The following is an 11,227-nucleotide window of genomic DNA, read 5'->3' as shown; positions in this document are numbered from 1 at the left end:
ATATTAGAGAAAATCTAGGCAAGAAGTGGGCACAAGTGTATATAAGATAAAAGAGAGATTGATATGATTTTTCGATAGCATGTCATAACCAGACTTTGATTGATGTTATCCCCCCTCCCCGACCTTTTGTCCCGAACACACATTTCGTTTTTATTTCTGTTACAATATGAAGAAAAAATTCAAATTACGGTTATAAATTCTATTATTACGATAATACAATAATGTGATAGGTGCTTTCCTAACAGATTGCGTTTTCTTTTCATAGAAAGATATAGTCTTTTTATAAAACATTCATGGAGTTATAGATAGAAAAATCTTGGAAGATAGCCTCCGCACTAGCGGTCATGAATGCCCAGTCTGATTAAAACCATCCCACTCCCTTCTCATCGTACACTAAATATAAAGTTTAAACAGTTTTCTTACACTCGCGCGTCAGATATGGACAGACCAAAAATGCCGGGGTGGGTGGGGGGGGGGGGGGGGGGTAATCAGACTGATTATAATGCCGGGGCAGGACAAATTAATTGATGTCAGATATGTTCAGCTGTTAATAAACAATTGGGTGTTATACACTTGGTTTAGATATCATAAAATATAAATATGTTCTTTCACGAAACGACTAATTATGGCATCAAATCGCGGTTAATACGTGAATTTTTCATAACATGACATAACCACGAACGTTCTTTTTTTCTAGTCGGCTACATGTACATCAACTTACATGTTTATACTGAATTCATGATCGTTTGGGTCATCCTGCAACAGGAGATCCAGTGCATCTTCTTCCTCTGACATCAGGTCGATTTCAAGATGTAAAATACATTACAAGCGTTCGCTGTGTTGTTTTCGTTGAAACAGAAACACGTGTGTTGCCAGTGCACACTTTCAGAACACAGGCACTCGACGTTTTAGATATCTATAATAAAAAAATTGTCTTCCTGTAAACATGATATTCACAAGGTATATCACGCCGCCATCTTGGATTTCTTTTTTACCAGCTGCATCACTTAAAAAATTCGGAGAAAAGTTCGATGTAATATGATGATTAGATCCCTACCGTTTAAAAGCAACTCTGTCAAGGTCATACCTCTCGCATCGTCATGGTGAACTGGAAATAAAGTCCATTTATCGGCTATAATCAACCGTCAAACATCGTCTACTGCTTCTTAAATGCGAAAAATCGTTAAAAGATGGCCGGAAGTTGACATAATTGTGCAAATGAGAATTCCCTTGCTAATGTACCCTCTAACGCTTGTGGGGTGGGGTGGGGGGCACTGAATGTAGAGTAGTTGCAGTCCTGCAAACAATAAAACTCGGGCACAATTGTGTGGTTTCGGGACAGGCTGGCACGGGAAATTTAGTAAATCTATCACATTACCAAATAACATTGGAAATGTTCATGACCCCCCCCCCCCCCCTGCTTCGACTCCAACCCACGTTTTATCACCCATTGTGATAACACTGAAAATTTTCAGATAATTAGGACAGGACATTTGGATGTATAAATGTCACTGTGTACTTTTGAAAGTATACCCACGTGTAGGTGGGCGTGCGTGTGCGTGTGAATTCAATTTTAAAGTTTTCTTATAGACTGTTTCACGATAACTTTCCCACATGCGAATAACTACTTCCGCAGGGCAAAGCTATTTATGCGCAACGCCTACATTTTTTCGTACAAAGTACATATATCAAGCGAGGAAAAGAAATTGTTTTTATATAAAAGTCTTTGTGTTTTCTCTTTTATATTTATATTTGGGGTTTGATTTTGCGATTTTATTACAATTGAACCATACATTTTACGAAATATAATTTAAAAAAAATGAGCATTGAACTTGCTACTCTATGCGCATAAACGGGGATTTCCGTGTTTACGTTGATGACAGCGAAGATGGCACACCGGGAGATTTCCAACGCCCCAAAACGGAAAATTACCAACGTTCCTATGACTGAAACACCGATAAAGTCAGAGTGCCAGCATGTGAAAAAGTCATCCCAGATATCCCAGGCCATGAAAACCTCCCCCCTCTTCATTTAGCTTCATATTCCACATTATCATCAGATGCGACGCCCAGACTACCATTTAAAGAAATTTATCGACACATGATTTTGAAACTAACGGAAGAAGGGGAACGGAAAGACAACCATAAAGGACTAGACAAGGCTGTTGAGCACTTCGAAGCTAGTGATTTGTCTCAAGTTATGACAGCCCAGGTATCAATTTCATAAGGCTGCCTAAACTCATAATACTATTTATCATTAATTTTTTTTATTTATTTATGTTTGTTTGTTTTGTTTATCTATTTATTGACTCCCCATATATTTATATTTACATAATTAATTAGATCCTGAATGTTTTGTTGTATGCCGAACACTGTTCTTCTATGAAAACATTTGACTCTTAGTTTAAGATTGGTAGTGATTATTTATTAAAGAACATGTTTAATAAACAAAATACTAGTAATATACACTGCTTATATAGGCCCTATATGAATATACCCCCATACAGATTCATACCTGGCATGTCTTATGGGCTAGAAAATATCAGACAGTGAAGAAAATGAAGAAAATTAATTAAAAAACATTGTGAACAAATCACATACACATACAGTATATACATATAATAAGCATTTGAACAAATGAAAACACATGTATAATTTTAGTATTAATCATGAAAATTTTCAGATAGATGACTCCTTGGAGTACATCAAAGCTTTGTTTGGCTTCAATGAAGAAAACCAGATACAATGTGTACATTTGTTTGCTGGAGAGGGAAAAAGTATGCTATGCATACTGTGAATGTCCTATTGGGTAAGAGAAAAGTTTAGATTTAGATTGGGAAACCTTTTAATATATTTTTATTAAAACTTTACAGTATATACTTGTATTATATGCGTTCAAATTTTAAAACTTCTTTGATGCAACTTAAGTCTAGCACAGTCCTGCAGTCACATAGGTGGGTTACTTATGTACCCCCATCATCTCCACCTCAGTCAGATTTTGAGTTCCAACAGCTCAACATCAAAATCATGCCAGTGGAGTGTACCTCGACCAATGAAAATGGAACCAAAACCCCTTATGGAGTGGAATTTTGGGAGACCCAAAGTGAGTGCAGAAGGGGAGGTGGAGTTCAGGGAGAGGAAACAAATCCAGTTTGATCCACGTCATCCTGATCAAAGGTATTTTGACCTGGTCAGCTCAATGCAGCAGTTAAAACTGCTCAAAGAGATGTTTCCTAAAACTGGTAACCATTATGTTGAATTTAAACCGGCATTGATAACTAACATCAAAATCCATACAATAAATATTAAATGAAGCTTTACAAATCATTTATTTAAAACATATCTATTGAAATACACTTTTAATCATTTGAAATACAAAACATGCGCACAAAATTGATAAGTCATGGATTTTTGTATTCAGGCATGGCTCAGCTGTGGAACATTCCTGACGAAGCTCCTGAGGCGCAAAATGACGTGGAAGTTGGCACGACCGAGGATCCTTTGGAAAAAGGGATGAAAGATCTGGTCTTGTCTGAAGAAAACTGTAAGTAAAGAAATTCCTATTAAAATATGGCAATCATCTGTAAGATTTTCATCTATTTTCAGTGTTGTTTAATGTACCTTTAATACATGATACTTATTTTTTTTGTAGTCCCTATTGCCCACTTCAATCGAGGACAGTCTAAGCCACTACATAGAGGAGAAAACTCGAGGGCAACGGCTGTGCCAGATATGGAAAGATCTCCATAAAGGTCGCATTACGAGCTCCATATTTGGTGCGGTCCTTCACTCTGGAGTAACCCAACCCCCCCCCCCCCAGTTTAGTGGACCAAATTATTAATGGTTCCAACTTAAACAGGTACAAAAGTTGATAATCCATGGGTCTGCAGTAGATTGTTGTAATACTAAAGGAGATTTAGCACATTTCTCTTTCTTTTAAAATCATATTTAGGTATACAACACTTCCACTTACTGTTCAGTGAGGAATTGATCACGAAAAGGACGCCATTGAGGACTACCTTATGTTACAGAGTGCTGTGACAGACATTCAGGTAAGACCTTCCGGCATTACTTTATACCCATCACATGCTTTCCTTGGAACATCAAGTGATGGATGGGTGATAGATTTGTCCATGCCCAAGGAAAATCAACGTGGAGTTCTGGAGGTCAAGTGCCCATACTCCATGTCAGGTCACAACATCAAAGATAAGGAGATCCATGAACTTGTTGGTGAAGTGGGATTTTGTCTGGTGAACACCGAGAGGAGCCCTAGACTGAGGCGTGACCACAAATACTCTGCACAAGTTCAAGGTGAAATGGCCATTATGGGAACAACATGGGCATATTTTGTTGTATGGATAAATGCAAAACAAAGTAATTGCTTTTTGATGCAAAATTTGTGTCTGCCATGATGCCTAAACTTGTTGAAGTTTTTGTGAAACACATTTTACCCTTTCATGTTCAAAATTAGATTTTGAAAACCTAATATATCAAATGTTCAGGGAGAGGAAAGCTATTCAAAATTGTTCAATTTAACTGATATTGTTTTATTACAATTCCAAATATGTAGCAATATAAAGATTTTTAGATAGGGAATAATGGTAACTATCAATTTAAACTTATAAATTAAATCATCATTTTGTAACCCTTTACTGATCATTTATATTAAATGTTTAATGAAATTTAAACAGGTTATTGTTTAATTCCACAATCATTATATTTCTTGAATTTTTTTTTTTTTTTTTACATAAATTTGGATCTTTAAACAGATCTTATCTTATTCCGGAATAATTGTATCAGAAAGCAATCAAATTTTGATTTTAACTTTTAAAAATTGTCTTCTTTGTTTTTGTTCTTGGTTTTGTTTCTATTGTTTTTATTTTTAATTATTACACATAGTCATTAAACAGCTGGCAATGGAGATGATCCTGATTCCGAGTGATGGTAGATGTATTTGGAGTTTTGACATGTCAGTCCAGTAGTAGACTGACAATGGCATATGGGCTTAACATCTAAGCCATAGACCAATGTCATTAGCTTCATTTACAAAGCCAAATTCAGGAGATTACTTACTGATTTTGACTGCGGATAACACCGTTTACCTGATCAGGATATGGGACTCACGGCGGGTGTGACCGGCCAACAGGGGATGCTTACTCCTCCTAGGCACCTGATCCCACCTCTGGTGTGTCCAGGGGTCCATGTTTGCCCAACTATCTATTTTGTATTGCTTGTAGGAGTTATGAGATTGATCACTGTTCGTTATCTTCACCTTGCATACAGTTTTCAGTATTTTTGGAAGGATGGAAAAGTCGAGGTAAGTGGCATGACGAAATGTGTTTGTTTACTAGATAGTTCAAGTGAAGTTTATGATCAATGTTTGTCTTCTTTCTTTTCCCTATGCTGTCTGACGTGTTTCATACCAATTGTTAAGCCGTTCTTGGTACACTGATTTTGACAGCGGATAACTCCGTTTACCTGATCGGGATATAGGGCTCACGGCGGGTGTGACCGGTCGATAGGGGATGCTTACTCCTCCTAGGCACCTGGTCCCACCTCTGGTGTGTCCAGGGGTCCGTGTTTGCCTACATGTAACTATCTATTTAGTATTGCTTATAGGATTTACGAGATTGATCACTGTTCGTTATCTTCACCTTGCATGATACAGGGCATTAATGTCTTATGGGGTGGGTGTAGAATCAGTGGGAAGTTTCATGAATCATTATTTGATCAGGTAAGCATTGTGATCCTTAAAAAGTTTCTTACTTTAACTGTTTCCCAACTGATGACGCCCAGACAGTTCAAGTAACTAGTTGTCAAAGTGTATGAAAGGTTTTAAATTATTAACATCTTCATTATTAAATCTTTGGGGAAAATCATTAAAACCTTCAAACATTTTGTCTGCTTTTCACAGTTTAACCTGCAGGACTACCAATAGAAAATCCAATATTAAAGTGTCCTATTCTAAAATTCATTCCAATATGCAGGGTAAACAAAAGTCATCAGGTAACTTTTAAATACATGCATACTCAGCACCTACATGTATGGCATTATGTTTTTAACAACATGGTATTCACAAAACTTTATTTCTTAATGCACCTGTCAACATTTTTAAAACTTCTCCTATAGTTCTAATAATTTATGTATGCAACACACTAGTTACCTGATGTAAATTGGTATAATTGCACCTGGAAATATATACATGTATATGTTTTAATAATACATACTGTTTCCCCCTAAAATATAGCTCTAAAACTTCATTGTTATTTCGGATTTCAAACATTTCGGTTGAGCATCACTGAAGAGACATTATTTGTCAAAATGAGCATTTGGTGCATCGTAATTGGTACCGTATAAGTTTTACATATACATGTACATTAAATCTTTTATCATTTCAAATTGTAAAGCTTATCTGCTTACTGTCATTTTTTAATATTGGTGCAATCATACCAATAGTAAGGACAGAAACTCTTATGACAAACTAGATATATGAGGAAATTCCAACTTATATTATAAAAGTAATGCATTTAAGGTCCAGTGATTATAAAAACAGATTTTACATTTACAAAGTAAGAAGAAACAATATCTGCCGTGTCGTGCGGGTCTTGGGAACATTGTTTGAATTAATGCCATCATGATATTTATTGTTCTGGTTTAAATCATTGTTTATAGTACAGTAACTTTATTTGGTAAATGTAATTGTTTATGGTTTTAATTGCATGAAATTGTATTTACCTTTAACTCTCAACCAAAGGTACATCAAGATTGGTAATCCAACAGCAGACAGAGAACATCTGTGACACTAATGGTGCTAACCAAAGAGGAAGTACACCATCAAATATATGAAAATTTTTAACACGACCTATTGCTCTTTCAACATGTATTCTTAGTTTAGCAATTTCTTGAGTTTTTATCACATCTTGAGAGGAAAACTGAGAAGAAGATGAACGAAAAGGAGGAATATTTAAAGTACAGCCCTTTTTCTCTAGCATATCTGCAATGGTAAAACCCTTATCTGCCATAACCCCATCCCCTTCCTCAAGCATGTCAAGGAGTAGAGACTTCTCAGTTATCTGCCGATCAGAGACTCTCCCATCAAATCCTTCTGAAACAAGGGAAATAACACCCGAAGGAGTAAAACCATTAAGAAACTTAACAGTGGTGTGATGTTTATAATGTGAAAAAGACAGATTTTTATTAACAAGACTACTTGATTTCTGAACAAATATTTCTGTACAATCTAAAATAACTCTTAAATTGGGAAAAGAGTGAAAACAAGAAGGCATGTTCCTTTGAATGATGTCCCTAGCAGGAAATGGGTTCAATGGTCTCAACTCCTGGAACAATAGGCACACCCAGGATGTGAAGTACTGCGAGTAGGTCCCAACCGATACTCCTAAAACACACATGGTAATTATTGTATTTCTGAGGAGTTACTATATCTGAATCTTAAAATTCCAAGCAGAACATTTCATGCTTGAAAAATAATAATATGATAATCATGTAAAAACCCTATTACATGTAATGTATGAAAAATTTCCTAATTTATATCTTTGCAAAAAAAAGAATAAGAATTTTCATGACAATGTTACATACCGAAGCGTTCAGCAATATCTTCAACATATAATCCAACTCTAAGTTTCATCAGAGTGGCAAGAAACTGATCTATAGGCTCCAAAGCCATGAGACGCCCAGGTCGTGCCCTCTCACCAGGGGTAGCAGAAGTACCTCTTCAGTATACCATCTTCTCACACTTCGGCACCAGGTAGCTGCAGATACAAATTGAACAAGATATGTTTAAGAAACATCTGCCCCCTGTGGTGCAAAATTAAGTTCAATTGCTTCAGTTTAAATTCTAGATTAATCATTTACTTGAAAAACCACATAAAAACAGCAAAGCTAGGCAGTCCAGTATAAAACTTTGTCTTGGCATCATAATCTTTTATCTTCTTAACAGACCACTTATGACCTTGCAACCTCCTAAGCTCAGACTTCAAGGCGAAATTCTCTTGTAGTAGTGGATCTGGATCACACTGTGTACCTAAAGTGAATGACATCACAAGTAAATTTTCGGGCATGCAGTAAATACATTGTGGCCTTATCTTTAGTTTCATAATAGTATACACGTCTCATACGCACAAGCATTATCTTTGGTCATGAGGTTTAAATTAATGTCATTCACAAAATAATTGGCCTTCATTATTTGTTATAGTATACATTTCAAAATGAGAAGTTATAAAAGTTTGTATGTAATATTCTTTTAAGCAGAGATGTATTAAAGTGTATTTCTGCCATGTAAGGGATTAGATTTGCCTTGTCATATGACACAGGACTTGTGATTGTACCCGCATCTCTTGTAAGTTTGACCCCAATGTCCACATCATCTGGTTCCAACTCTCCTTTCTCTATATATCCTGTGCTTCCTCCTCCCTGCTCCTGGTGTAGGAAGAGTGGGTGAATACAGAAAAACTCAACTGCCTTTTCTCTTGCTCCTTCTGCTTGCTTTCTGCTTCTCTAAAATCCTATATGATATACAAATAATTGATTTTCAGTGTACATGTTTGTGTATTGTGTATGCTCATTACAAAAGTACCTATCATGTTTTACCTTTTTAAAATATATATATTAAAGCAATGTTATATCATTCATCATGATCTTAATTTAGTAATCACCATGGATTCCATATTTACTCACTGCACCACAATACGTTCAAGTACAGAATCATTATCATAATAAAATGCTAATTTGAATAATGGTATTTTTGAAATACAGATATACAAGTATCCATTAAATTAATTTATGAAGAATTTTTATGTATTGATTAGTTTCTTTTTATACTATTTACCTTTTCAATGTTCCTTCTGCTTGCTCGGTTCTGCCTCTCAGCATCAACGGGCTTCTCCTTATATGAGAATATGGTGGGAACATAATTCTCATCCGAGGGATCATCACTTTGCCAACCATAAACAAAGTGTTCAGAACATACACAAGAATGTTCACTGGGTATAAATCCATCCCGATTCAGAGCCCTCAACCAAAGTCGTCGTCTATGTGCATCTTTTGGGAATATTAAGATTAAATATGCATGCAAAGTCAAAACTACTACATCTAGATATGCAATATAGACATTCACAATTCGCTCAAGTAAACAGTGTGGAATGTATTTTAGCCTCTGTGATGAGGCAATCTCAACAACATCGAATTTGTTGTATGTTAAGATCTTTATTCGTTTGGCAACTTTAAAAACGTCATCTGACATCTATTTACAAAGTTATATTGATTTTGCGAGCATTTAACCATCCAACCCTCCTTAAAATGGCTATGCTTCTGATATGAATTTCTGATAAAAATGAAATAAATATCGTTCAATTCACCCGAAAAAACTTATCCCTGTTTCGTTTCCATTCGCATCATCCCGATTTGTACACTTGTAGACATTGCAACTACGCACCATTGTGAAATAAAATTGTTGATTAAACCGAAAGAGGCGTTTTCAGTAAAATGAAACTTGCCCCGCGGAAGTAGTTATGCGCATGCGCGGAGAGCAGCTCCGCAGTTACCGTGAAGGACTCTATTACGTTATGAAATTTACTTTCAACTAGGCTAATTTTAATACAACGAATGCATGAATAAGTGAAGTTATCATGTTTAACGTTTAAAAAAAATAAATAAAGTATGTATCGTCGACTGACCAGTTTCGGTGACCTTAGTGATAAACCGCGATTTTCTTATTAATCACTTGGATTAAATAAATAAATTACACACCTACCTTTAACGTAATTAAATTACTTTACTTTCATCCAAAAATGCCAAATTCATTGGTACGTTAATTGAATATATTTTCGTAACAAAAACGATGTCACTTTGTGGTCCTAAAACGATGACGTCACCTATTTCGGTGACAATTGTTAATATAGGCTCGCCAAGAGTTTGTTACTGTAAAAACGTATATACAGGAGGAATGTGCAACTAAACGTCAATTGATAAAATAACAGTGTAAATTTCTAGACTTTTGATATACTTTATATTAATTTCAAGGTTTACTTGAAAAAGTAATAAGTAAATGGGCTTATTTTGGGGGTGGTCGTGTTGATTTTTTACATACTCTCTTTCTAGTGGTTCATTTTCGGGGGAAATGTGAAGACGTGTTCTGTGTATGTTTGCAAACACTACGGCGAAATTGATGACGAAATCAACACTCCGAAACGACAATGCGCACCCGTAAACAAAAAGTCAGCGATTCTGGTCAGCCACCGAAATAGGGGAGTCGACGATATTAATAGAATAGTGTTCAAGATCTATTACCTCGCTCTCTAGAACATATTTACTGCTAATCATAATATTTACTAATTTTTAATTTCATCGACCAATGAAAAAAGGGCTATCCCAAAATTATGTCAACGTACGTCCACCTTTCAGCGATTTCTCGCATTTGAGAAGCAGTAGACGATATTTGACGGTTGATTATAGCCGTTAAATGGACTTTATTTCCAGTTCACCATGACGATGCGAGAGGTAAGACCTTGACAGAGTCGCTTCTAAACGGTAGGGGTCTAATTATCATATTATATCGAACTTTTCTTCAAAATTTTCAAGCGATGCTGCCTACCTACCTAGTTCTTGTTGCGCCCGTGGGCACATAGGACAAGGACTAGTTTATTCCACTCCTCTCTGTCTTTTGCAGCCTTTTCAATTTCACCCCAGGTCATGCCAGCCTCTTTCATTTCTGCTTCAACGGTCCTCCTCCAGGTGGTCTTTGGACGGCCTTGCTTTCTTTTCCCTTCTGGAGTCCATCGAAGTGAGACCCTAGTGATGTCATTAATGGGTTTACTTAAGACATGCCCTATCCATCTCCAGCGGTATTTCTTAAGTATGTTGCGCATGTCTGAGGATTTTGTTCTTGTATGTAAATTCTCATTTGAGATTTTTTCAGGCCAAAATATCTTACATATCTTTCGGAGACATCCATTGTGGAAGCTTGATAGTTTATTAATGTCTTTCTCCGTCATCCTCTAACATTCCGCTCCGTACAACAGAACTGACAGGACACAGCTGTTGTATATCCTCATCTAGGTGTTTTTGCTTATGCTGTTTGACTTCCAGATGTTCCTAAGGTTGATAAAGGCATCTCTTACTTTTCCTAGTCTTGCCTTGATGTCTTCTTCCGCACCACCATCTGTTGTAACAATTTTAATGCTACCCAGGTATGTAAAAGATCTTGTACTTTC

The 11,227-nt window shown here is 36.2% G+C and overlaps 1 protein-coding gene, 1 long non-coding RNA gene and 1 pseudogene across 2 annotated transcripts; 1 reads left to right on the top strand and 2 right to left on the bottom strand.

Moving 5' to 3' along the window:
* The first annotated feature begins 1,888 nt into the window (after window positions 1-1,888).
* On the top strand, window positions 1,889-4,470 carry LOC125666377 (uncharacterized; annotated as a pseudogene).
* Window positions 3,416-7,408, bottom strand: LOC125666376 (uncharacterized). Its single transcript, XM_048899548.2, has 2 exons — window positions 6,735-7,408; window positions 3,416-3,541 (listed from the first exon to the last, which is right to left on the bottom strand). The coding sequence occupies exon 1, from the start codon at window positions 7,406-7,408 to the stop codon at window positions 6,737-6,739; it is 672 nt and encodes a 223-aa protein (XP_048755505.2). The 3' UTR covers window positions 3,416-3,541; window positions 6,735-6,736.
* A 470-nt stretch (window positions 7,409-7,878) lies between these two features.
* LOC130050962 (uncharacterized) lies at window positions 7,879-9,057 on the bottom strand. The gene is made up of 3 exons (XR_008799346.1): window positions 8,845-9,057; window positions 8,345-8,521; window positions 7,879-8,040 (listed from the first exon to the last, which is right to left on the bottom strand). It is a non-coding gene; the product is annotated as an uncharacterized LOC130050962 (long non-coding RNA).
* Between the last annotated feature and the right edge of the window lie 2,170 nt (window positions 9,058-11,227).

The sequence above is a fragment of the Ostrea edulis genome, chromosome 10, assembly GCF_947568905.1.
Source record: "Ostrea edulis chromosome 10, xbOstEdul1.1, whole genome shotgun sequence".
Lineage (NCBI taxonomy): Eukaryota > Metazoa > Mollusca > Bivalvia > Ostreida > Ostreidae > Ostrea > Ostrea edulis.
Note: the sequence above shows the minus strand (reverse complement) of the source record. Positions and strands in the feature narration are given on the sequence as shown.

Bases quoted from the DNA above. Each gene is read 5' to 3' on its own strand.
- LOC125666376 (XM_048899548.2), bottom strand. From the start codon at position 7,408: ATGTGTGTTTTAGGAGTATCGGTTGGGACCTACTCGCAGTACTTCACA.